Source organism: Drosophila bipectinata, chromosome 3R, assembly GCF_030179905.1.
Source record: "Drosophila bipectinata strain 14024-0381.07 chromosome 3R, DbipHiC1v2, whole genome shotgun sequence".
NCBI classification, from domain to species: domain Eukaryota; kingdom Metazoa; phylum Arthropoda; class Insecta; order Diptera; family Drosophilidae; genus Drosophila; species Drosophila bipectinata.
Window position 1 is genome coordinate 29,544,736 of NC_091739.1, and position 27,378 is coordinate 29,572,113.

Here is a 27,378-nt window from a genome sequence, read left to right on the forward strand (position 1 = left end):
TCTTGTTTTAGTTTTTGTTGTAAGAAGCAAATATTTCTTTGCAGGAGTTGATTTTATTCTTAATAAAATCCCTTATATTTGAACAGAATTGTTATTTAGTTTTTATATTTTATATCAGTATCACCATATCAAATTATTTCAAGGATACGATCATAACAGCCCTCATAATTAACCTATCGCCAAAAGCTGAACCTTTCCGATCTTAGGTCGTCGAGAACTATCATTTTCAATCAAAACCAACTAAAATGCTGACCCAATTATCGAAATCTTTCAAAGGGGTAACATCATGAAATTTTTCAAAAATCACATCATGATTTCAGCCAAAATTCGACCCACAATTGAAATTCTTGGTTTTTACCATATTTTGATGAAGGTCGAAGCTACTAGGTTCCCTGACTCGTAAATGGTATTCCTTTTTCGAAACCGATACGAAATGGCTGAAATATTTACCTAAATAGGTAAATATTTAGATCTTCGAGAACTATCATTTTCAATCAAAACCTAGCCAACGAAAATCTGACCCAATTTTCGAAATTTTTCAAAGGGGTAACATCATGATTTTAGCCGACAAGGACGTGTTTCAAAATCTCGCATTTTAGCCACCCGATGATCTTAACTTGGTCCTTAAATTGGTCCTTAGGGAAAATGCTATATTTTTGTCAATAATAATGCGATTGGCGAATGTCATACCTTCCCGATCTTAGATCTTCGAGAACTATCCTTTTCAATCAAAACCTAGCCAACGAAAATCTGACCCAATTTTCGAAATTTTTCAAAGGGGTAACATCATGATTTTGGCTAAAATTCGACCCAAAATTTAAGTTCTTGGTTTTTTAAATATTTTAATGAAGCTCGAAGCTACTATGTTCCCTGATTCGTAAATGGTATTCCTTTTTCGAAACTGATACGAAATGGCTGAAATATTTACTAAATAGTGTTTCAAAATCTCGCATTTTAGCCACCCGATGATCTTAACTTGGTCAACATGGTGTCCTTGGATTTTTTATGCCGATCTTAGATCTTCGAGAACTATCATTTTCAATCAAAACCTAGCCAACGAAAATCTGACCCAATTTTCGAAATTTTTCAAAGGGGTAACATCATGATTTTGGCCAAAATTCGACCCAAAATTTAAGTTCTTGGTTTTTTAAATATTTTGATGAAGCTCGAAGCTACTAGGTTTCCTGATTCGTAAATGGTATTCCTTTTTCGAAACCGATATGAAATGGCTGAAATATTTACTAAATAGTGTTTCAAAATCTCGCATTTTAGCCACCCGATGATCTTAACTTGGTCAACATGGTGTCCTTGGATTTTTTTTAGGCAAAATGCTATATTTTTGTCAATAATAATGCGATTGGCGAATGTCATGCCTTTCCGATCTTAGATCTTCGAGAACTACCATTTTCAATCAAAACCTAGCCGACGAAAATCTGACCCAATTTTCGAAATTTTTCAAAGGGGTAACATCATGATTTTGGCCAAAATTTGACCCAAAATTTAAGTTCTTGGTTTTTTAAATATTTTGATGAAGCTCGAAGCTACAAGGTTCCCTGATTCGTAAATGGTATTCCTTTTTCGAAACCGATACGAAATGGCTGAAATATTTACTAAATAGTGTTTCAAAATCTCGCATTTTAGCCGCCCGATGATCTTAACTTGGTCAACATGGTGTCCTTGGATTTTTTTTAGGCAAAATGCTATATTTTTGTCAATAATAATGCTATTGGCGAATGTCATACCTTTCCGATCTTAGATCTTCGAGAACTATCATTTTCAATCAAAACCTAGCCAACGAAAATCTGACCCAATTTTCGAAATTTTTCAAAGGGGTAACATCATGATTTTGGCCAAAATTCGACCCAAAATTTAAGTTCTTGGTTTTTTAAATATTTTGATGAAGCTCGAAGCTACTAGGTTTCCTGATTCGTAAATGGTATTCCTTTTTCGAAACCGATACGAAATGGCTGAAATATTTACTAAATAGTGTTTCAAAATCTCGCATTTTAGCCGCCCGATGATCTTAACTTGGTCAACATGGTGTCCTTGGATTTTTTTTAGGGAAAATGCTATATTTTTGTCAATAATAATGCGATTGGCGAATGTCATACCTTTCCGATCTTAGATCTTCGAGAACTATCATTTTCAATCAAAACCTAGCCGACGAAAATCTGACCCAATTTTCGAAATTTTTCAAAGGGGTAACATCATGATTTTGGCCAAAATTCGACCCAAAATTTAAGTTCTTGGTTTTTTAAATATTTTGATGAAGCTCGAAGCTACTAGGTTTCCTGATTCGTAAATGGTATTCCTTTTTCGAAACCGATATGAAATGGCTGAAATATTTACTAAATAGTGTTTCAAAATCTCGCATTTTAGCCACCCGATGATCTTAACTTGGTCAACATGGTGTCCTTGGATTTTTTTTAGGCAAAATGCTATATGTTTGTCTATAATAATGCGATTGGCGAATGTCATACCTTTCCGATCTTAGATCTTCGAGAACTATCATTTTCAATCAAAACCTAGCCGACGAAAATCTGACCCAATTTTCGAAATTTTTCAAAGGGGTAACATCATGATTTTGGCCAAAATTCGACCCAAAATTTAAGTTCTTGGTTTTTTAAATATTTTGATGAAGCTCGAAGCTACTAGGTTCCCTGATTCGTAAATGGTATTCCTTTTTCGAAACCGATACGAAATGGCTGAAATATTTACTAAATAGTGTTTCAAAATCTCGCATTTTAGCCATTCGATGATCTTAACTTGGTCAACATGGTGTCCTTGGATTTTTTTTTAGGGAAAATGCTATATTTTTGTCAATAATAATGCTATTGGCGAATGTCATACCTTTCCGATCTTAGATCTTCGAGAACTATCATTTTCAATCAAAACCTAGCCGACGAAAATCTGACCCAATTTTCGAAATTTTTCAAAGGGGTAACATCATGATTTTGGCCAAAATTCGACCCAAAATTTAAGTTCTTGGTTTTTTTAATATTTTGATGAAGCTCGAAGCTACTAGGTTCCCTGATTCGTAAATGGTATTCCTTTTTCGAAACCGATATGAAATGGCTGAAATATTTACTAAATAGTGTTTCAAAATCTCGCATTTTAGCCACCCGATGATCTTAACTTGGTCAACATGGTGTCCTTGGATTTTTTTTAGGGAAAATGCTATATTTTTGTCAATAATAATGCGATTGGCGAATGTCATACCTTTCCGATCTTAGATCTTCGAGAACTATCATTTTCAATCAAAACCTAGCCAACGAAAATCTGACCCAATTTTCGAAATTTTTCAAAGGGGTAACATCATGATTTTGGCCAAAATTCGACCCAAAATTTAAGTTCTTGGTTTTTTAAATATTTTGATGAAGCTCGAAGCTACTAGGTTCCCTGATTCGTAAATGGTATTCCTTTTTCGAAACCGATACGAAATGGCTGAAATATTTACTAAATAGTGTTTCAAAATCTCGCATTTTAGCCACCCGATGATCTTGACTTGGTCAACATGGTGTCCTTGGATTTTTTTTAGGCAAAATGCTATATTTTTGTCAATAATAATGCGATTGGCGAATGTCATACCTTTCCGATCTTAGATCTTCGAGAACTATCATTTTCAATCAAAACCTAGCCAACGAAAATCTGACCCAATTTTCGAAATTTTTCAAAGGGGTAACATCATGATTTTGGCCAAAATTCGACCCAAAATTTAAGTTCTTGGTTTTTTAAATATTTTGATGAAGCTCGAAGCTACTAGGTTTCCTGATTCGTAAATGGTATTCCTTTTTCGAAACCGATATGAAATGGCTGAAATATTTACTAAATAGTGTTTCAAAATCTCGCATTTTAGCCACCCGATGATCTTAACTTGGTCAACATGGTGTCCTTGGATTTTTTTTAGGCAAAATGCTATATGTTTGTCTATAATAATGCGATTGGCGAATGTCATACCTTTCCGATCTTAGATCTTCGAGAACTATCATTTTCAATCAAAACCTAGCCGACGAAAATCTGACCCAATTTTCGAAATTTTTCAAAGGGGTAACATCATGATTTTGGCCAAAATTCGACCCAAAATTTAAGTTCTTGGTTTTTTAAATATTTTGATGAAGCTCGAAGCTACTAGGTTCCCTGATTCGTAAATGGTATTCCTTTTTCGAAACCGATACGAAATGGCTGAAATATTTACTAAATAGTGTTTCAAAATCTCGCATTTTAGCCATTCGATGATCTTAACTTGGTCAACATGGTGTCCTTGGATTTTTTTTTAGGGAAAATGCTATATTTTTGTCAATAATAATGCGATTGGCGAATGTCATACCTTTCCGATCTTAGATCTTTGAGAACTATCATTTTCAATCAAAACCTAGCCGACGAAAATCTGACCCAATTTTCGAAATTTTTCAAAGGGGTAACATCATGATTTTGGCCAAAATTCGACCCAAAATTTAAGTTCTTGGTTTTTTAAATATTTTGATGAAGCTCGAAGCTACTAGGTTCCCTGATTCGTAAATGGTATTCCTTTTTCGAAACCGATATGAAATGGCTGAAATATTTACTAAATAGTGTTTCAAAATCTCGCATTTTAGCCACCCGATGATCTTAACTTGGTCAACATGGTGTCCTTGGATTTTTTTTAGGCAAAATGCTATATGTTTGTCAATAATAATGCGATTGGCGAATGTCATACCTTTCCGATCTTAGATCTTCGAGAACTATCATTTTCAATGAAAACCTAGCCGACGAAAATCTGACCCAATTTTCGAAATTTTTCAAAGGGGTAACATCATGATTTTGGCCAAAATTCGACCCAAAATTTAAGTTCTTGGTTTTTTAAATATTTTGATGAAGCTCGAAGCTACTAGGTTCCCTGATTCGTAAATGGTATTCCTTTTTCGAAACCGATACGAAATGGCTGAAATATTTACTAAATAGTGTTTCAAAATCTCGCATTTTAGCCACCCGATGATCTTAACTTGGTCAACATGGTGTCCTTGGATTTTTTTTAGGGAAAATGCTATATTTTTGTCAATAATAATGCTATTGGCGAATGTCATACCTTTCCGATCTTAGATCTTCGAGAACTATCATTTTCAATCAAAACCTAGCCGACGAAAATCTGACCCAATTTTCGAAATTTTTCAAAGGGGTAACATCATGATTTTGGCCAAAATTCGACCCAAAATTTAAGTTCTTGGTTTTTTTAATATTTTGATGAAGCTCGAAGCTACTAGGTTCCCTGATTCGTAAATGGTATTCCTTTTTCGAAACCGATACGAAATGGCTGAAATATTTACTAAATAGTGTTTCAAAATCTCGCATTTTAGCCACCCGATGATCTTGACTTGGTCAACATGGTGTCCTTGGATTTTTTTTAGGCAAAATGCTATATTTTTGTCAATAATAATGCGATTGGCGAATGTCATGCCTTTCCGATCTTAGATCTTCGAGAACTACCATTTTCAATCAAAACCTAGCCGACGAAAATCTGACCCAATTTTCGAAATTTTTCAAAGGGGTAACATCATGATTTTGGCCAAAATTCGACCCAAAATTTAAGTTCTTGGTTTTTTAAATATTTTGATGAAGCTCGAAGCTACTAGGTTTCCTGATTCGTAAATGGTATTCCTTTTTCGAAACCGATATGAAATGGCTGGAATATTTACTAAATAGTGTTTCAAAATCTCGCATTTTAGCCACCCGATGATCTTAACTTGGTCAACATGGTGTCCTTGGATTTTTTTTTAGGGAAAATGCTATATTTTTGTCAATAATAATGCTATTGGCGAATGTCATACCTTTCCGATCTTAGATCTTCGAGAACTATCATTTTCAATCAAAACCTAGCCAACGAAAATCTGACCCAATTTTCGAAATTTTTCAAAGGGGTAACATCATGATTTTGGCCAAAATTCGACCCAAAATTTAAGTTCTTGGTTTTTTAAATATTTTGATGAAGCTCGAAGCTACTAGGTTTCCTGATTCGTAAATGGTATTCCTTTTTCGAAACCGATATGAAATGGCTGAAATATTTACTAAATAGTGTTTCAAAATCTCGCATTTTAGCCACCCGATGATCTTAACTTGGTCAACATGGTGTCCTTGGATTTTTTTTAGGCAAAATGCTATATGTTTGTCAATAATAATGCGATTGGCGAATGTCATACCTTTCCGATCTTAGATCTTCGAGAACTATCATTTTCAATGAAAACCTAGCCGACGAAAATCTGACCCAATTTTCGAAATTTTTCAAAGGGGTAACATCATGATTTTGGCCAAAATTCGACCCAAAATTTAAGTTCTTGGTTTTTTTAATATTTTGATGAAGCTCGAAGCTACTAGGTTCCCTGATTCGTAAATGGTATTCCTTTTTCGAAACCGATACGAAATGGCTGAAATATTTACTAAATAGTGTTTCAAAATCTCGCATTTTAGCCATTCGATGATCTTAACTTGGTCAACATGGTGTCCTTGGATTTTTTTTTAGGGAAAATGCTATATTTTTGTCAATAATAATGCGATTGGCGAATGTCATACCTTTCCGATCTTAGATCTTTGAGAACTATCATTTTCAATCAAAACCTAGCCGACGAAAATCTGACCCAATTTTCGAAATTTTTCAAAGGGGTAACATCATGATTTTGGCCAAAATTCGACCCAAAATTTAAGTTCTTGGTTTTTTAAATATTTTGATGAAGCTCGAAGCTACTAGGTTCCCTGATTCGTAAATGGTATTCCTTTTTCGAAACCGATACGAAATGGCTGAAATAATTACTAAATAGTGTTTCAAAATCTCGCATTTTAGCCACCCGATGATCTTAACTTGGTCAACATGGTGTCCTTGGATTTTTTTTAGGCAAAATGCTATATTTTTGTCAATAATAATGCTATTGGCGAATGTCATACCTTTCCGATCTTAGATCTTCGAGAACTATCATTTTCAATCAAAACCTAGCCGACGAAAATCTGACCCAATTTTCGAAATTTTTCAAAGGGGTAACATCATGATTTTGGCCAAAATTCGACCCAAAATTTAAGTTCTTGGTTTTTTTAATATTTTGATGAAGCTCGAAGCTACTAGGTTCCCTGATTCGTAAATGGTATTCCTTTTTCGAAACCGATATGAAATGGCTGAAATATTTACTAAATAGTGTTTCAAAATCTCGCATTTTAGCCACCCGATGATCTTGACTTGGTCAACATGTTGTCCTTGGATTTTTTTTAGGGAAAATGCTATATTTTTGTCAATAATAATGCGATTGGCGAATGTCATACCTTTCCGATCTTAGATCTTCGAGAACTATCATTTTCAATCAAAACCTAGCCAACGAAAATCTGACCCAATTTTCGAAATTTTTCAAAGGGGTAACATCATGATTTTGGCCAAAATTCGACCCAAAATTTAAGTTCTTGGTTTTTTTAATTTTTTGATGAAGCTCGAAGCTACTAGGTTCCCTGATTCGTAAATGGTATTCCTTTTTCGAAACCGATACGAAATGGCTGAAATATTTACTAAATAGTGTTTCAAAATCTCGCATTTTAGCCACCCGATGATCTTGACTTGGTCAACATGGTGTCCTTGGATTTTTTTTAGGGAAAATGCTATATTTTTGTCAATAACAATGCGATTGGCGAATGTCATACATTTCCGATCTTAGATCTTCGAGAACTATCATTTTCAATCAAAACCTAGCCAACGAAAATCTGACCCAATTTTCGAAATTTTTCAAAGGGGTAACATCATGATTTTGGCCAAAATTCGACCCAAAATTTAAGTTCTTGGTTTTTTAAATATTTTGATGAAGCTCGAAGCTACTAGGTTCCCTGATTCGTAAATGGTATTCCTTGTTCGAAACCGATACGAAATGGCTGAAATATTTACTAAATAGTGTTTCAAAATCTCGCATTTTAGCCACCCGATGATCTTAACTTGGTCAACATGGTGTCCTTGGTTTTTTTTTAGGCAAAATGCTATATTTTTGTCAATAATAATGCGATTGGCGAATGTCATACCTTCCCGATCTTAGATCTTCGAGAACTATCATTTTCAATCAAAACCTAGCCAACGAAAATCTGACCCAATTTTCGAAATTTTTCAAAGAGGTAACATCATGATTTTGGCCAAAATTCGACCCAAAATTTAAGTTCTTGGTTTTTTAAATATTTTAATGAAGCTCGAAGCTACTAGGTTCCCTGATTCGTAAATGGTATTCCTTTTTCGAAACCGATATGAAATGGCTGAAATATTTACTAAATAGTGTTTCAAAATCTCGCATTTTAGCCACCCGATGATCTTAACTTGGTCAACATGGTGTCCTTGGATTTTTTTTAGGCAAAATGCTATATTTTTGTCAATAATAATGCGATTGGCGAATGTCATACCTTTCCGATCTTAGATCTTCGAGAACTATCATTTTCAATCAAAACCTAGCCAACGAAAATCTGACCCAATTTTCGAAATTTTTCAAAGCGGTAACATCATGATTTTGGCCAAAATTTGACCCAAAATTTAAGTTCTTGGTTTTTTTAATTTTTTGATGAAGCTCGAAGCTACTAGGTTCCCTGATTCGTAAATGGTATTCCTTTTTCGAAACCGATACGAAATGGCTGAAATATTTACTAAATAGTGTTTCAAAATCTCGCATTTTAGCCACCCGATGATCTTAACTTGGTCAACGTTGCAAATTAAAGGCCATAATTTTCACCAGGATTCCATTATTTTGGTTTTTATTTTGTGAGGCTACAAAATTTTATTACAATATCCTAAAGTTTATAAAATTTTTAATTGATAACAGGTTTTGAATTGCCAGTGTTGCCTCTAAGACATTTTGAAATAATTTTCGATATTATCGCTAAGCTTTCTTAATGACATCGATAGTTCGTTACGTTTCAGCAAAAAAGTCAAAGTTTCACAGTTCATATTATAAAAGTACACTTTAGATTTAAAACTTTGAACCTGAAAAAAAGTACCCATTGAAGGAGTACGAAAGCAAATCGCATTTCTGTTGTTTAATTATTGCAACTTTGTTGTTTTATTACATATCACCATTTTCTTGTATGTGTGGGGTTTTGTAATCTACTATATTAACCGAATTTTAAGCTTACAAGTTTAATAAATAACTGTTGGATCTTATCGGATAGACTTTGTTTATTCACAGTTTTGTTATCACTAAAACAGCTGTTTAGTTTTACCCCTTACCAAACAGCTGTGTTTTTGTTTACAGTCTAAACCAAAAACATAATGTTGGCTTGAATCATTATCATTCATTTACCTTATAATCATTTACTGTAATCATTATACAGTAATAATACTTTAAAAATACTTTGTTTAACTCTTTTATAATAAGTTAGTTTAGTTAACTATCGATATGAAACTTATCGATAAGACACTGACATCCCTATTGCGTTGTCTAGAAATTAATAAGTTTTTTGCAGCAAATAAAAGTTTTGTAAGGCCACCGCAGCAGGTGGGTCGTTAAAGGCTGTATGTAAATATTTCTTTTTTTCTACTATTTGAGAAAGGAGAGTGGATTGCAAACTTGTTGAAAACGAAGGCCCCTACAGGAAATTCGTGATATAAAAAAAGTCAACATTTTTCTGTTTTTTTTTTTACATTTTTGCGAGCTTTTGTATCTTAAATGTTGATTTATTATTTAATATTGTTTATTAATATTTTAAATAAAGATTAAGGTCTAAATGAACACGTTTATTGACAATGTAGTTGCCTATTTCAAAACAGTTTGGCTCTTTGTTTTTTTAGGGAAGCCCCGGGGCACACAGCAATCAGCTCAGTCGTTTCGACTTTGCCACAGATCTATAATTCATACATTTTTGTATATACATATGTGTACATATTTTCAGAACACTTTGGCCTATGTGCGCCGTAACACCGTAATTTTTTGCCGTTTCTTTGCCGTTGACGTTGCCCCTGTGCACTGAACTGAAGACTCTGGAGATCAGAGATCTTGGCGAGTATGGAGAACGACCAGGAGGAGTTGCGCCACCACCCACGGGTCACTATGTCGTTTTCAAGCCCCACCGCTGGAGAGACCCGTAAGATGACCCGTAATTTGTTACTGAATAGCTAATCCTTTCCGGTTCTATTGCAGATTCCCCGCAGTTTATGATGCTACCTGATGGCTACATGCTGTTTAATCCTTATATGGCGGCGCCGGAGCCTCAGTCTACATCTCCACCACCGTCGTCTTTCACCGCATTGGTGGCACCGCGTCGTGACGTTTCCATTTCCTCGGGATATGAGCCTACGCCACCAGTTCGATGCGATAAGTGCAGCTTAGCAACTAATCTCTGTCGATGTCACTTTGTTGACTCCACTCAAAGCCAGCCGCAGGATTCGTCTCCTCAGTTTGTGGAACTGCCCTCTTCATCAACTGCCACTTCCAGAAGCCGCCAAGCGGAACAGAAGAAGACTGAACCCCTTAATTTGCAACACGAGGGTAACGATGCTGCCGATGACGTGGTGGTCTCCATTAACGGAACATGGCCCGCGGCCGCTATGGAGGAGCATGCCATGGATGCCACTGCGGTGGTGTACGAACAACCCTCCAGTTCTCTGCAGCTGAGCAATAGCTTTGATGACGTTACCTCCAGTGCCTCGGATACGGAGCACGGTCAGTTCGCCAATACGCGTACCACCAATACCACTACCACTACATCGGCTGTGCAGGCGCATAAAAAGAAGCTGAACCGTTCGAATGACGCTTCTTCGAACTCCTCCTCGGGTGGCGGTGGAGGATCAGGAGTGGAACTTGACGCAACACCCAGTACGAGTGCCCAAGCGAGAAGACAACAGGTAGATCGATTATCATACCGACGTGCCAGGGTTTTGGAGCCGGATAACGAGAGCAGCGACGATGGCTGGGACCTAAGGATGCATAACTCTGCCGCCCAGGCGAAACCTGCGGTTACTGTAATACGTGGCCATGGTAGGAGAGAAAACCAGACAGACGATCACACGGATCACACCTACTTTAATAGTCGTAGACCGGATAGCACGTACAGACCAGCTGCTTCCTGCTCGACGGCCACCCACACAACATGCAGCGTGGACTATGGCTCTCGAATGCGCCAGAACACGGCATCGCCTTCGACGACTTCGACGGAACAGGAGCAACTGGACGAAGAGCAGCCACAACAGCAAGCTAGTCGTGTATTTATTGAAAGTGAATATGAAAACTCAGGTGCTTTTTGGAGTCAAACTCGCCCCACAGACGAATCGGGACCTCCGAGAAAGCTGCCGCGTCTGGACAACCGGGACAACAGGGAGTCGCCGCCCACTTCCTCAACCAAACTATCTCCTACAAATTTCAATGCTTTTCAGCCGGGGAGAAGCAGACACCGCACCTTTGCCGAGCTGGGAAGCAGCAATTCTACTCGGCATTTGGAGCAATCCGCCAATGGATCATGTGTAATAACGTATGTGGGCAGACCACGGGAGCGTCAGTCTTCCGGAGAGCTGAACAATCAGCCTTCAACATCGTCGGGCAAGCGTGGCAATCCTAGCAGCTCCAACACGAATTCAAACCGGAGAGATGCTGTGCTGACTGCTCCCGATTTACAACTGGATGATTGGTCTTCCGACTCCAACGAAGATGATGATGATGTTGTCTTCGTGCACTCCACACGCGAGCCGATTCTCTCCATCGATCTGACCTCGGATGACGATGGTGGCTTAGCCAATGAGAGGCCGCAACGCGAGGAAACGGTGCGGCAAACCCAGGATGTGCGTGGCAGTGAAAGTGGAAGAGATAGGGGACGGGGAGTTGCAATTAGTGACATAATTCTAAGAGAAATCCAAAGGGAAGAAGATACTTTGGCGGTCCGTGACAGAGACCAGGAACGGAGTGCGTTGGATGCCCGCGATGAAAGGCGACCAATATTTAATTACGCTTACCCACTTCCCTATCCCCGTAGATCGGATCGCCGAACGGAGGCGGGTGAAGATGGCACGTCTGCGTTTGCTTTCTACAGTGGCGCTCTTGCCAATAGGCCAGCCATCACGGACCACAACTACAGCTATGAACTGGACCAATTGCTGGATCACAACTCCAGACATTACTATCCGCCGCCACGCTGCTCCAGCATGGATCCGCAGCGCTACTTCCAGCCCATCAGTGAGCAGCCTTCCATGTGGCTGCTTGGCACGCCACCTGCTCCCGGTCATGTTCCAGCTCCGGTTTCGGCCCCTCTTGCTCCGCCCGAGAGTATGGCCTCTGGCACAGTTGCTTCCACGGCAAGCAGCTCCACTGGGTCTACGTCTTCCCAGGCAGCCCGCCGGAGACGGAGTAGTCCGGCGAATGTGTACCACCGCTACCAGCCGTACTACGTTCCCCACTATGCAATAACGCCACTGCCTACTGTCATGGAGGCTGTGTACGCTCCCACTCTCCAACCCTTGCCCTCCACACATGCCCATCCTCATCCGCACCCAAATCTCCATTACCAGAGCCAAGGCGGAAGCAGTCGAAGCTCATTGAGCGGAGCCATCAATGCGGCAGCTGTTGCAGGCGCAGCTGCAGCAGCACAGGCGCAATCTTTCAGCGATCTCTTATCAAGGACTCACAGTGATGCCGGAAGGGGAGTGGCAGCTGGGATGGAAAGCGTCCCGGTGGGAAATCCATCGCCGCCACATCCGCTTGTACAACATCAGCAGCAGCACCAGCAGCGAACTGCTATAAATCCGCCGCCGGGCATAGTTTCGTCTGTTACATTAGGAGCCGCTGTGTCCCCCCCACCTCTCCTGGAGATGTACTCGGGCCGAAGTACCATTCCCTATTGCGGGTCGCCACCATTTAGTGTACGACGATCAGAAGCGGCGTATAGTAACAGGCAGCACTACCAGCCGCAGCCTCATCAGGGCCACCAGGCGCCCCAGAACCAAATGCATGCTCACATACACCCGCCGCACAGGGCAAGCGCCCTTGTGGCTACCTCGTTGACCCCGGCGCCGCCGTATCCAGTGCATCAAAACCTGTGGTACAGACAACAGAGCATCCAAGAGCTGCACAGGCGACATATGACCCCCACTCCCATTGATCTCTCCTCGAATGCGCCACTACTAACTAGCAGCCTGCGAAATGGATACATGCACAGCATCTGCAACTGCGTGCACGCAAGAAGTGGTCCGGTTTCCAGTCTAGATCCGGCCTATTATCCGCCTTATGATGCCGGAGTTGCCGGATCAGCCGCTCCCCCGGTACAAACGCAGTCGCAGGGAAGTTCCATTAGTCTAGCCGGATCCGCTGGGTCCACGGGAGCACCACCCATGCTAAGGATTCCAACACAAGCGCAGACGTCCCCACCGCCTTCCCACCTTTTGCGGCGGCAGCGTGCAATTCACCATCATATGTTCCATCACCACTACTCTCCATTGCATCTAGAGATTGGTCTGGCCACCCCCTTATCCCTAGGATCTCGTATACTTATTGGACCACCAAGACCGAATCGCGGAGCCACCTTGGTAAGTCATACAGGCTGTTAGGTTCCACTCATTCTATTTATATTTTTGTATTAGGAAACCATCGAGCGGAATACTCTGCCTCATAAATATAGACGTGTGCGCCGGCCAAGTGAAACCGACGAGGATGCCGAGAAGTGCGCCATCTGCTTGACCCTTTTTGAAATTGAGAACGACGTCCGGTAATTTAGACTTTATGGACAGAAACTAATCCTAAACTAATTGGAATACTTTGATCCACTCTAGGCGCCTGCCTTGCATGCATTTGTTCCATACCGACTGTGTGGACCAGTGGCTGGTCACCAACAAGCACTGCCCAATTTGTCGCGTCGACATCGAAACCCATATGGCCAATGATGCACTGGCCTCCAGTGCTAGCGGTGTCACAGACGCCGCCAGCAGCGCCGCCTTATGACACTGTGTGCATGGAATCTTTATGTAAGCCTCCTGGAAGGAGGTAGTCGCGGCTGGCATCGAAAGGACAATTAATCTTATAACCATAGGAACAAACTTTAAAATATTTAACCCACCACAGCACGCAACTACGGTTGCGTAGTTGCGATGAAAAATATCAAAAGCTACGTCTGTTTGGCTCAATTTCTAATTCATAAGTATCATAAGTGATTCGGCAAATTATTTCCTATTCATATGTACAAATTGTCCACGTCTTGTGAAACAAAATTCTTGTGATAAGAATTTCATAAATGCATATATTGTTATAGAATAGAATTCCCATCATGGGCGAGACTCATATTTATTCCAGCCCATGCTTGTTACACTTTTAATTTGTCACACAAATAGGACTCGACGATAAAACAGGACGCGAAGCCATGTTTCTAATCGGCCAAGGCATTTTATATTTAATTTTTAAATCCCAAAGGCATGTTAATACCCTTTATGATTTTCTATTAATACTTTTGTTATGTTTTTACTTTTCACAACTAGTTGTGAACTATTATAAAGTGTTTATCTTCTGACGGATAAAAACCAGATTAAAATTAATTATTTCCTTTATAACGTTTGGGCTCTACCACCTCAATTATTGCTCAATATCTCATATCGTGCCATAATCCATTAAAAATTTGTATCATTCTAACGTAAGTTCTGTGTTACTTTGGCAAAGGCACAATGCATAAAACTTTTCCCAGTGTCGTCACGAACGACAAAAATAAAATGAATAATAATATCATATTTAAAAGATTTGTTGCATCCTGTTTGTATATTTTTTTTATTGGTAGGTAAATAATCAGTTCTATTTCGTGAGTTTGTGTTTAAGCTTTCGTGTAAAATTTTAAAAATCTAAAGCTACGTTTTATTTAAGAGGTTCTGTTAACTCAGCACCCCGATTCAGAAGCCAAGGGTGGGTCTATTGGTCACTTAAGATAATTTTGGGCAGAATACAATTTATTGCAAATTTCTAATGTTTTAAAAGGGGAATTATCTTTAAAAAGAATTCCCATTTCTAACGACTTATTAGGATGGTTATTTTAGGTTTTCATTTAGGATGTGCCTGTGTCTTTAAACTATTATTTTAAATAAACAAATTTAAGAGGCAAGACTATTAACAATCTTCTCAACCTGGGAAATCTAAATATTTGAAACTTTTTTACAAATCATAGTAGGTTAAAGACCCACCCATTAGAAACCCCCCCGTGAATTTAGATATAAGGCCATACATATACCCTATGTAGCGTCGTTATCCTCGTTTTCTTCCTCTTGATTTGCCAGGTCGGCGAAGAAGTCACCCGTGTTGGTGCACTTCGAGGAGGGCAAGTTATGCCGCTGCTCCTTGTAGGCATTGTGTTTCTCGTTGTACTTGATGTCCCCAAAGTCCTCAAAATACTTAACGTTCCAGAAGCGAACGTCGTTGTTGTGTGACGACGATGCCAACAGCTCACCATTGCAATTCACATCCATTGCTTCGACGGGCATGCTATGCTGTCCCACTACGCCTAGGTTTCGATACGGCGTTATGTGGCAGGCGCGTATGTTGCCATCCTCTCCAGCCACACAGGCGATTCGATCGGTGATGGGTATCATCAGGCTAATAGGACTTTTAATACCAGGATACATGTCACAATGGTACCCGAAAGAGCCCCAATTATAACTGTACAACTTTCCTTTGGAAGTGCCCACCACAAGCTTGGAGTCGCCACGGTAGACACCCATGCAATTGAGCTCCTCTTCGTAGGGCTCCGATTGTACGTACAACTTGCGACCGGGGATGTTGAACGTGGTTAGGTATCCATCAGCGCTGGTAGCCAGAAGCAGCGTATTCTGTTCGTTGGATAACAACTGGGTCACTTGATCATCTATTTGCTTCAGCTCAAACACGTGCTGCTTGGTGCGCAGATCCCAGAGCTTTACTGTGCCCGCATCATCTCCCGTGGCGAACAGGTTCTCATTGAGGACGTGCAATGTGTTAATGGCATCATCGTGCGCAGTCTCATAAAGCTTTATCAACTTCTCCGTCTGCATGTCGGTTACCATAACACACTTGTCCTTGGAACAAGTAAGCAGATTTCGGCCATCTTCTGTAAACTCCACATCCCGACAGGCCTTCGAATGCACTTCAATGGTACGTAGAAGTTTGTTGCCCTCATTGGCGTACTCGTACAGATGCACATCCCCAATAATGGTGGCCAGGGCAATGATGTTGCGCTCTGGATGGAAGGAAATATCTGTAACAAAGTCCTCTAGCTTGATCTCTGGTGGAGCACTGCGAGGTTTCTTGATAGCTGCAATTATGGCACGCACTGTCTCATCTGATTCGTCCTCCAGATCCAAATCGAAATTGGATTCTGTGCCCTTGTGGCTCCCTGACGGACCATCGTCATCCTTTCGTCGCTTGGCGCTTGTCGCCTGGGTCTCTTCATCGTTTTCTGTGGAATCATCGGAATCGGAATCCTCTGCATTTGGATCAAAGCTATCATCGCTGCTGATGTTTTGGTTTCCATCGTCATCATCATCATCAGGTGGTGGAGCACCCTCTTGTTCCGCTCTAAAGTCGTCGTCACTGTCCGATTCATAGAGAACTTCCTGTTCAATCTCGGCTATCACGCCCATTACCATTTCGTCGTCCAAATCGTCCACTTCCTCTGCATCCGACGGAGTTTTGAAGTGATTATGCCTGTAGAAACGAGTTTTTCATGAGGGAATGACTTCTAATTGAGTGAAACAATACAACACTTACGTGTGCATACTATTTTCCAGGAAAAAAAATGATTTTGCGCTTTTATTTACAACGCCACGCTTTTTTTCTGGGTTGTTTGGATACCACAGGCAATAAGAAGAAGAAGCTAGCAGAAAGCATGTCACATATCAGCTGTTTTGGTCACCAGTGATTCACAATATAGCCTTTTACGGCTAGAAAATAAATTTGATAAAATCAAGATGCATTTTAAATACAAATTTGTGGAATTTTCATACAAAACTTTTTTAATTTGATTGATTTATTTAAAATAATATTTATTATTGTGATATTTAAAAAATAGACAAATTAATGTGACCACACTCTGTTTAATGTGGTCACCTACTCTGGTGATTATTGTCAGCTGGTTACACTGCCCCGAATTCGCATTTGTTTTTATTGGCGTTGCGCGCGTTTTTAATATAAATTTGTCTTAAATTGTTTTGTTAATTATAGTTTATTTACGTTTGTTATGGTTGTTTGAATGAACAGCACAGCGCCATGTCGAGGAAAGTCGTGGTGCCCAAGAAACAGCTCACACTCAGCAGCTTCATTGGCTTGGATAATATCCCCGACTCCCAGAGTCAAAAGAAAAAAGGTAAATATATTGATTAGATTGATTTGCAATCGTACAGATTATTCATTTATTGGCGCTGATTTGTAGTGACCAATGCGAAAAGCAAGCCCAAGGCTATCTACAATCCCATATTTCTTGACTCCTCTTCATCCGATGAAGAAGCTTCTCAGAAATCTAGCCAGCCGTCTTCGAAGGACAGCACCCACGTCAAAAAATACACTTTCTCCAGTCTTTCACCATTGTCTCCTGCCAAAATATTGGAGGATAATACTAAGAGCCAGCCGCCAACTAAGAAGCAAACGGCGAACCGGTTCGATGATAGCCCCAAAAAGGGACAGAAACACTCAATACTCACACTACCAGATTCCCCGCCAGCTGCAGACACTGCCGAGAAAACAAAGAAGGCCTATTTTGAAGACTCCTCAAAGAGCGAACAGCGGCGCACCTATCGCGGCCTTTCTGAATCTCCTATCCTTAATGAGTCGCCCGTAAAACCAATTCAAAATGCGGGAAAACGCCTCATATCATCAAAGAGTATATTTTTAGAAGATTCGCCTGTTAAGCTTCCTGATCCAGTTGATCTAAAACCTAACTTGGTAGGTGTATCTAGGAAACTTGAAACTAAAGTGAAACAGCCGAGTTCGCCGCCTAAAAACAATCAGTTTAATAAATTGGAGAGTGTTGTTATTGATGATTCTCCTGAGAAGAGCCCAACTGGACTCTCGTCTTATTCCGGCTACAAGTTGGGATCGTGCCAGGACAATTTTAAAAGCACTTCTCTGTCTTCCAACTACCCTGAAACATCAGGTACTTCAGAAGTCATATCAGCTCCTTTGAAGCCCAGACTGAGTGTGGCCTTTGACAATTCGCTGGCGGATTATCTGCGCGACTTGGCCCAAAACGACAACTTCAGTATGGATCCGAACAAACAAAGCATGGGAGCTTTGAAAAATTCGCTGGACTTCTTTCGCAATACCTACATTGAGCTGATGGAGAAGTACTGCTCTCTGATAGACCAAATTCCCGCCATGCACTTTAATGAGATCTCTGGCTTTCAGCCAAACACATTTCTTAAGCTGAAAGTTATGCGACAGAAGTTCAAGGCTAGAACGCAATTGCTTCAAAAAACCATGGAAAGAAACCAAAGCAGGGAAAAGGAGGAACAGGATGCGTTTGAGCTTGCGGAGATGGAGATGCAGGAGAAAACGCGACTATTAAAACGGGATAATTGTGTAGCCAAACCTCTAACATCACCAAGCCCTGTATCAGCAAATGTTAGCGAAGAGAAACCACCTAACCGAAAGGCTTTGGTGCAGAGTTTCTGCGGTGATCCAGATGACTTCTCTCCTCCATTGGAGGAGAAAGAATTGACTCTGCCTTCCAAACCGCCCAATAGGAAGTCCTTACTACAAGGTCTGTGCGGTGATCCAGAGGATTGTTTGCCACCAGAAGAGTTTGAAGATTCGCCTATGCCTTTCAAGCCACCCAACCGCAAAAATTTTCTTGAAGACTTTTTCGGGGAACCAGACGATGTTTTGCCTTCGAAAAAGCCGGATGATCCGAATACACTACGCAAACGCGAAGAACTCATCCACGATCTTTGCGAGGAACCAGATGACTACTTGGCCCGAAGTATGATGCTGGACGGTGACCTAGAGGAAGAGAACATGATCGCGCCCACGCAACAGGTAGACGAGGAAGAAGATGATTTGGAGGGCTTGTTGGCCGAAATAGAAAATGAGCACCAGGAGATGCAGGGTCGAAAGTCTATGTATAACTCCTACGGTTATAAGGACTTTGAGAGTGTGAAAGTTAAGGAACCGCCCAAGGAAACGCCGGCGATGTCGTCGGCCCTTGATGATGATGGTTTTCCCGAATACGATGAGGCTATGTTCGAGCAAATGCACTCCCAAGCAGCGGCTAGGTCAAGTGACATGCCCAGTTCCAGCAGGAGTAGTCTGCCATCATTGCCGCCTGCCAGGACAGTAGCCAAGGATGATCAGAAATTGTTTGGAAATTTTCACTCGAACGTTCATAATGATGGCATTACCGGCGAGTTTGATGGCCTCAACTTTGAGCACTCCACCCGACTGATGCATGGCCTTAGTTACAGCTTCGGACTCAAGAGTTTTCGACCCAATCAGCTTCAGGTAATCAATGCCTCGTTGTTGGGAAATGATTGCTTTGTACTGATGCCCACGGGAGGAGGCAAATCCCTGTGCTACCAATTGCCAGCCATTTTAACCGAGGGCGTGACCATTGTGATCAGTCCACTGAAATCTCTTATTTTTGATCAGACCAATAAGCTGGCCTCATTGGATGTAAGTTAGCTAGTCAGTTTCTGAATGTTTTTATACTAATCTCTTTATTATTTTTACAGATCTGTGCTAAAAGCTTGTCGGGTGACCAAAAACTTGCCGATGCCATGGCCATTTTCAGGGACTTGGAGGCTCAGCCGCCAATGGTTAAGCTCCTCTACGTGACACCCGAAAAGATAAGCAGTTCGGCTAGGTTCCAAGACACACTAGACACACTTAATGCCAACAACTATATAAGCCGTTTTGTCATAGACGAGGCCCACTGTGTGTCTCAGTGGGGCCATGACTTCAGGCCGGATTACAAGAAGCTCGGAATCCTAAAGAAACGTTTCCCAAATGTACCCACAATTGCACTCACAGCCACTGCCACTCCTCGAGTGCGATTGGATATTCTAGCGCAGTTAAATCTGAAGAACTGCAAATGGTTTCTGTCCAGCTTCAATCGCAGCAATCTTCGGTACAAGGTGCTGCCCAAGAAAGGAGCCTCCACCCTGGACGATATCAGCGGATATATAAGGTCCAAACCGGCGCACTCGAGTGGAATCATCTATTGCCTCTCCCGGAAAGAATGCGACGATGTTGCCAAAAAGATGTGCAAAGACGGGATAAGAGCGGTGGCCTACCATGCCGGACTCACTGACAACGAAAGGGAGACACGGCAAAAGGACTGGCTAACTGGGAAGCTAAAAGTAATCTGCGCTACAATCGCCTTTGGAATGGGCATCGACAAGCCGGATGTCCGGTACGTGTTGCACTACTCACTGCCCAAGTCTATCGAGGGTTATTATCAGGAGGCAGGTCGAGCGGGTCGAGACGGAGAGGTTGCTGATTGCATTTTGTACTACAACTATGCTGATATGCTGAGGCTCAAGAAAATGCTAGACGGTAAGATGGTCCTTTTAGAGTCTAGACTAAATAGACCTTGAAAAGAGTATACTTATCCATTTAATTTTAGCCGATAAAGCCCTCCAGTACAATGTGAAAAAGATGCACATCGACAATTTAAATCGAATGGTCGGCTATTGCGAAAACCTGATGGATTGCCGAAGAGCGCAACAACTGGACTACTTCGGAGAGCACTTCACCAGCGAGCAGTGCTTGGAGAACAGGCAAACAGCCTGTGACAATTGTATAAACAAGAAGGCGTATAGGTCGGTCGATGCATTGGAGTTTGCTAGGAAGGCGGCTCGGGCCGTTAAGGATCTGTGTGGTGGCAGATCCCGTTTCACCTTACTGCATATCGCCGATGTTCTTAAGGGTTCCAAGATAAAGAAGATAGTAGACTTTAATCATCACAATTCACCGCATCATGGAGCTCTAAAGGATTGGGATAAGAACGATGTACAGAGACTGCTGCGGAAAATGATCATTGAGGGATTTCTAAGAGAGGACTTAATATTCACCAATGATTACCCTCAAGCGTATTTGTTTTTGGGACACAGCATCAGCAAACTAATGGAGGGAACGCCTTCCTTCGATTTTGTGGTAACCAAAAAGGAGGGCAAGGCATCGGTGGCTACCGTTTCTGATGCAGGAGCCTCTGGAAGCAGTGACGGAAAGCCCGGCATGCGAGAGATTCACGAGCGCTGTTACACAGACCTTTTGGATCTATGTCGAACGATTGCCAGCCAGAGGAATGTGACCATGGCCAGTATTATGAACATCCAGGCGTTGAAGAGCATGGCTGAGACCCTTCCCACCACTGAGAAGGACATGTGCAGCATTCCGCACGTAACCAAGGCGAACTACGACAAGTATGGTGCCAAACTGCTCGAGATTACCAGCAATTACGCGTCGGAAAAGCTGCTCATGCAGGCCGTTCTGGATGAGGAGGAGGAACAGGCTAAACAGGCGAAAGCTGTCAAATCAAAGCCGCAGTCGTCTGGTTCCGGTTGGAACAGCCACAACGACAGCACTGATTGGGACAGAGCCGTGGCCTCTCAAGGCAACACCAGCAATAGCGGATTTAATAGCTACCGTGCTGGAAAACGGAAAAAGATTTTCAAATCTGGGGCTAGCAAAAGGTACAAGTCAAGTACAGCATCACCTGCGGCCAAAAAGACTAGTGCATCGAGAGGCGGACGCGGTGGAAGGGCGGGTAGCAAGCGTGGCGGAGCTGCTGGAACTTCATCCTCCTCTTCTGGTTGGCAAAGCAAGAAAACAGGGAGCAGTGCTGGCTTCGATCTAATGCCGCTCCCAGGTTCAAAGTAGTACTTAGGCTGGGTGAGAATCATCTTTCGCATTTTTCAATACAGATTTGTTGTTGCATTTCAGTTTTTTGTACATCCTCATTTGGAAAACTTACTTTTTTAAAGTGAAAAACCCCATAACGCTCAAAGAGATTGATATTACAAAAAAGAATAAACATAAGTTGGGAAAAATGTACACATTTAATTTATTTTGTAAAAGTTACTTTCAGATTTGGATTACTCTCTAATTTTACTCAAGCCACTAACTATCCCATAAAAGTGAAATCGCTAAGCAATGCTTAAAGAACTATTAGAATTTAAGCTTACACTAGAATTTTTTTACACAAACTATCATTTTGTTCAACAACAACAACCTCATAAAAAAACAAACGGATCCAGCTTTGGCCCTTAACATTGTACGTCATTGGTGACTCCTAACTTAAGTACTTAGAAACCTCTAATTAGCGTCTTATTTTTTAGGCGTTTGCCGAACCTTCTCCTCGAAATCATAGGCACCCATAGACCAGATTAGATTGGAATCCGTCTCCACCTGAACAAACTCCGTGGCGTACGTATTCGATGTGCTAACCATTCCTCCGAAATCCATTTGTGCGTGATCTTTATGAAAATAAAATAGATTTTAAATAATTCATCTGAAAATAGGGGAATTTACATACATAGATTCCACTTAAGGCCCGTGGTCGTGACATTGTGAGCCGTGGCACCTACAGGCATAAGAGAGCACCAACGCTGAGTGGCGACGAGGTCGGGAGGCACCTGGATAGTGTGCTTTCCCGGACGCAGGAGCCACGTAACAGAATCTCCACTTAAAAGAAACACATTGCAGTTGTCCTTCTGCATTTTGTACAACGTATTTAAATTGGCCATGACATGGTCCAATCTGCCAGAGGTGTCATGGAAGACCACCACGTCTCGGATCTTTCGCTGGTTCATCACTGGCTGAAGCACTGTGATGGCCTTGGTGAAGTCGGTGGCATCTTGGTCGGGTGTATGGATTTTCGGTGTTGTCTTGAAGAAGTCCACCGTGTCCTCTGTTATTGAGTCAAAGTCACCTGTTATCACGTCGAGTGGCTCCAGTGGTGATGCCTCATTGCTATTGGATCGCTTTGACTTTGCCTGCTCCACGACAAAGTCACGCCAGTGGTTGGATCCACCATCTACAGCACATCGCACGGCAGCTGAAAATCGAAGAAAATCTATTATTCAACCATCAATCATATTGATAAAACTTATGAAACATTTTTATGAAATTTCTTTAAAAAATTATTTTTTCCTAAAAAACACATTTGAATTCAACATACCAAGAACATACTGATACAATTTAGAACTATGATTATGTCCTAACTACTTTTAAAAAACGTATATAATTGTTTATGTAAAAAGACATGAACCTTTAGGCTGAATAAGAGTTACCCTTTAAGGTTTGTTTTCTGCTCTAGAATATAAACAAGTTAGTTTATTTCATTAAAGCATGTTCCTTATTTATATTTTAATTGATAAGACCCAAATGTACGTTAGGAACGCTTGTGTATGTTGCTTAAGTTACCATTCTTCCAGAGCAACCTGACCACGTGCGCTGGCACCTGGATCTCGCGATTGAGCACCATGCAGACATGGCCGTTATCACCAAGTTTATAGTGCTCGTTGATCAGGTTGCCCGGCGTCCACTTGAACTCCTTGGGCGGTACTTTGTGGTCCATTTGCTGCCGGAATCCGATTGTTGTCTTCGTGCAGAATGAACGGTGCGCCCCAATGCGGGGTGGCCCCAACTCGGACCTGCCAACTCGGGCGAAACGAATCCGGTGGCCGTCCGCTATCGCCATGAGCTGTCCGGAGCGGCGCATCCAATTTAAAACAGCCCTGGAGCCGCATGCCGGTGCCATTCTGCGGCAGCGAGTGCCTTTCAATTTAAACTTCATAAAAAAACTTGAAATAAACGTTTGAAAAACTACGCCCGGCCAACTCACCCACAATAGAAATTTTAAATTTTTTGTTCGTTAAAATATTTTGTTTTGGTCACACTATCCGGTAGTTGGGGGCTCCGCAAATATGGCGGTTATTTCAAACTATGCTAGAATTTGATAAGACAAAGAATAAAACTATGACCCTGAAGCTTTAGTATGACCCAGACCAAATCCAATAAACCAAATAAAATGATGAAATCTTCAATGAATAAAAGAAAAAAGGACTATAATTTTCATTGGCTCATCTCAACAGCTGAGCTTTACATTGTGATTTATTTGAACATATAATAAGCAATTGGAAACAATCGGCTTTCAAAACTAAATAATTTTGAATCGACCGGAATCCGGTTTCTTTTCCTCTTGCTGGGCTTTCTTCTCAGCCTCCCGCTTGGCGGCAGCCTCCTCCCGCTGCTTGCGGATCAGTGCCAGCCTGGCCAAATCGGATTTGGCTTCGGGGGTCTTGCCCTGAGCATGTAGCTTCTCGTACCGCTGACGTGCCTTCTGCTTCTCGATCTGCTCGCGTTCCCGACGTGTCAGTTCCGGCTTAGATTCCTCTCCCAAACCATCTGCGTTAATGCTCGATAGTTTCTGTGCAGCCTTCTTGTTCACCCGGTTGGGATTATACGTCTGAATAAGAGAGGTCACCCCCTTCTTAGCATTCCGCATTTCCGAATCAGAGTCATCTGTCTTATCCTCCGACTCAGACTCGGAAACATGTTCCTTCCCTCCGTCAGTAAGGTTCTGCCCGGGGTTAGAGGGTTCTACTCCGTGCTTCCTAGCGCTGCCACTGGATTTTACCTCTTCGCAGTCCTGCTTTAGTTGCTCCGGTGAAGTGAAGTGGCGGCTACTACCCTTATGGTTTACGTACTTTCCTCGTGGCATCTTTTCCTAATCTTTTAGAAATCAGGGAGTTTTCTACAACTTTATAATTAAAATGAAAATCACTGGAAAATCGCATTGGTCTTATGTTTATGATTCACTTACGTTTTTAAGATCTGGCAATAGATTTGTTCGCTTTAGAAATATATAATAGCAAATATTTTTTCTTCTAAAATTACCTCAAAAATTTGATGTAAAATAATTTGTGTTACAAAGACTGTTACAAAGACCTGATACGAAAGCCTTATGCCATAAATCCGACATTTCGTCTAGAATCTAGACAAATTCAATTTTTAAAAGGTTACTGGATTAAAAAATTAACCTTTAAAATCAGGTTTCAGACTTTAAAGAAAATAAAGTAAATTACCTAAATCTGGTGGTAACTAACATGCCAAATAATTGGCTAAAATAATCTGTTAAAAATTATTATTTTTAAAGAGTTTAAGAAGATTATTTAAATCATTTTTTCTTCTGGTATTGAAATAATAAATCTGGCGTAATTGCATTAGCAAATTGATAATTCGATTATTATTCCTTTTTAATAAATTATGACCACTCACTGAAGTGTGCATATTAAAACCATTTTCCATTTATTATTCGGATTACTTGGAAACATCGAAAGCCTTTAAGTCCCTTAGATATTCTATTAGATTAAGTGAAATTTAAACTCCCATTTTCTGGGAAAATAAAACTTTGGCAGGCAAATACTCGTTTTCCATTCAATAGACGAATTAATCCTTCGTTAAACTTTTGTGGCTTTGGTTAATGAAGCTGTTTGGCTAGGGATGGTGATGGTAGTGATGAACTGCGGAAACAAAAAGCCAGTGTTCAGTGACAGGTTACCAGTGACGGCTGGCGGTCAGACTTTAAGGGGAAGGGGCTAGTTGGGAACAATATCAGTCGGACCACAATACATTTGTCCTCGGTCCTGCGATGCCAGCTGTATCAATATTGCTACAGTTCATTTTGTTTGACCTCTACAAATAAAGGCATTTATACGCTTCCTGCGGCCAGACCATGAGAGCATCTCCATTCGCCAAAGGGGCTTTACCCACTCAGGCAGACGGTTCTGTGTCCTGGCCATGGCCTTTGGCCAGCCTGGATTCTGATTCGGATTGGCTATGTCCGATGCCCGATGAATGGCTATTGTCCGTCGGCCACTCCATCTGAAGGGGCTGGGAAGTGGAGTCCGAGTCCGGGTTCACATGTCACGTCCGAAGTGAATGATTCAATTGCCATTGTTGAATGGAAAAAATAATGTTTTGAGGTTTTTTTTTAAATTTTACATTTTTGGTATGCTAAAGTTTATTAGATGGGAACAACATTTTAAAGCCATTAGTGTAGACTGCCGTTGAGGTTAAAGTCAAGTTTTTTGTTTACCTCCTTAAGAAACCATGTAAATGCCAACCAATTTAATTTCCCAAAACTGAAGCCATTAAATATTTTCCACTTGCCAGGTCATAAATAAATAAAATTACACTTGTACACACATGCCGCTGGCATACAATGTTCGCCTTTGTGCGACTTTGAAATGAATTACTGCCGCGTTGTCGCGTTTTCTTTAATGCCCTAAAGAAACTTGGGCCAACTGTCCCAATTGCAGTTTTAGCCAAAGGCCAAAAGGTTGGTGTTTCCACCACGGCAACCAAAAAGATCTGAAAGATTTACGTTGCCTTTTTGGGGGACACTTTGTTGCACATCAAGTGCAACACGTTGCAAATTAGATTTATGTTTAACCCAGCATTGGTATAAATTTATGGCTTTAAGTTGTGGTCTATATTAAAGGAACTTTCCCTTTAATTTGTAATGGTAAAGCTGGAGGGGTTTTTGCTCTATTTACGTGGATGCCTCTTATTTCCAACCGACTGCAACTAATTGCAGAGCGCGTACATCAAAACAGAGCTCGTGGCTGAAAAATATGTGCCACCACAGTGACAAAATTATGAAAACTAGATATCAACGAGAGGGTAACTTTTCTCAGGAAAAAATTAGATGCAACTGCAAATGCATTCAACAGAGTTTCAGATACTTTTTATACTGTACCAAAAGGTAGTTTTTAAAATTTATTAAAGTTCGGAAAAGATACTTTTAGCTTTTGAATTTTTTCTTGACTAATTTTGGTTTTTTATAGAGAACATATTTTTAAAGTCATTGAAAGTGTAGAAATATTCGTATTTACCTTAAGCTTGCAATCCTTTTCCCTTTTAGATTCTCGGGTAATCCTCCGCCCATCTTCGCATTTCGTACTCCACGGTTCAATGCACCTTGATGACGTGAGTAGGAGTTATTAAGTCACAATGGGCGACGGCGCAGTCATGTTTTGCGGAGAAGGAGGTTCATTTGACGGTACCAGCCAGCGGATGCGAATCCACCTGGCAGACGGGCGGAGCCCCAAGGATGCGACAGGAAATTCATCAATGTCTTCACCGACTGTCGCCTGCATTCAACTTGCCGAGTGCGGCAACATTTTCAGGCGAAACCATGAAATTGCCAATGATATGCTGGAAAATGAATGCGAAGAGAAAGTGTGTGCAAGAGGGTGGAGCAACGGAAAAGGACCTCGAAAGGATGCAGCTTTAGAGGAGCTGGGGAGGCGGGAAGGGATCCTGTTATTTACGGGCCAGAGAGACCAAAAGCAAACCACAGAAACGGAAGCAGGCCGAATGGCTTTTTCCCGCCAAGGGGAAATTATGAATTTGGGTAGGTGTGGCTGCTCTTTTTCCCCGATTACGAGGAAGATTCGTAGTCATCTAGTCC

The 27,378-nt window shown here is 41.2% G+C and overlaps 4 protein-coding genes and 1 pseudogene across 4 annotated transcripts; 2 read left to right on the top strand and 3 right to left on the bottom strand.

Annotated features, from left to right (window-relative positions):
- Nucleotides 1-9,760: 9,760 nt before the first annotated feature.
- On the top strand, nt 9,761-14,236 carry LOC108119825 (uncharacterized). Its single transcript, XM_017233214.3, has 4 exons — nt 9,761-10,059; nt 10,116-13,486; nt 13,541-13,665; nt 13,730-14,236. The coding sequence occupies exons 1-4, from the start codon at nt 9,981-9,983 to the stop codon at nt 13,896-13,898; spliced, it is 3,744 nt and encodes a 1,247-aa protein (XP_017088703.2). The 5' UTR covers nt 9,761-9,980; the 3' UTR covers nt 13,899-14,236.
- A 461-nt stretch (nt 14,237-14,697) lies between these two features.
- On the bottom strand, nt 14,698-16,835 carry LOC108119826 (WD repeat-containing protein 55 homolog). The gene is made up of 2 exons (XM_017233215.3): nt 16,677-16,835; nt 14,698-16,613 (listed from the first exon to the last, which is right to left on the bottom strand). The coding sequence occupies exons 1-2, from the start codon at nt 16,682-16,684 to the stop codon at nt 15,167-15,169; spliced, it is 1,455 nt and encodes a 484-aa protein (XP_017088704.2). The 5' UTR covers nt 16,685-16,835; the 3' UTR covers nt 14,698-15,166.
- Nucleotides 16,836-17,029: 194 nt separating this feature from the next.
- Nucleotides 17,030-22,147, top strand: Blm (Bloom syndrome helicase). The gene is made up of 4 exons (XM_017233241.3): nt 17,030-17,271; nt 17,338-19,571; nt 19,631-20,453; nt 20,524-22,147. The coding sequence occupies exons 1-4, from the start codon at nt 17,175-17,177 to the stop codon at nt 21,777-21,779; spliced, it is 4,410 nt and encodes a 1,469-aa protein (XP_017088730.2). The 5' UTR covers nt 17,030-17,174; the 3' UTR covers nt 21,780-22,147.
- LOC108119846 (thiamine pyrophosphokinase 1) lies at nt 21,936-23,691 on the bottom strand. The gene is made up of 3 exons (XM_017233242.3): nt 23,325-23,691; nt 22,435-22,956; nt 21,936-22,375 (listed from the first exon to the last, which is right to left on the bottom strand). Exons 1-3 carry the CDS (start codon nt 23,659-23,661, stop codon nt 22,227-22,229), a joined length of 1,008 nt encoding a protein of 335 aa, XP_017088731.3. The 5' UTR covers nt 23,662-23,691; the 3' UTR covers nt 21,936-22,226.
- A 258-nt stretch (nt 23,692-23,949) lies between these two features.
- Nucleotides 23,950-24,887, bottom strand: LOC108119847 (28 kDa heat- and acid-stable phosphoprotein pseudogene; annotated as a pseudogene).
- Nucleotides 24,888-27,378: the final 2,491 nt, after the last annotated feature.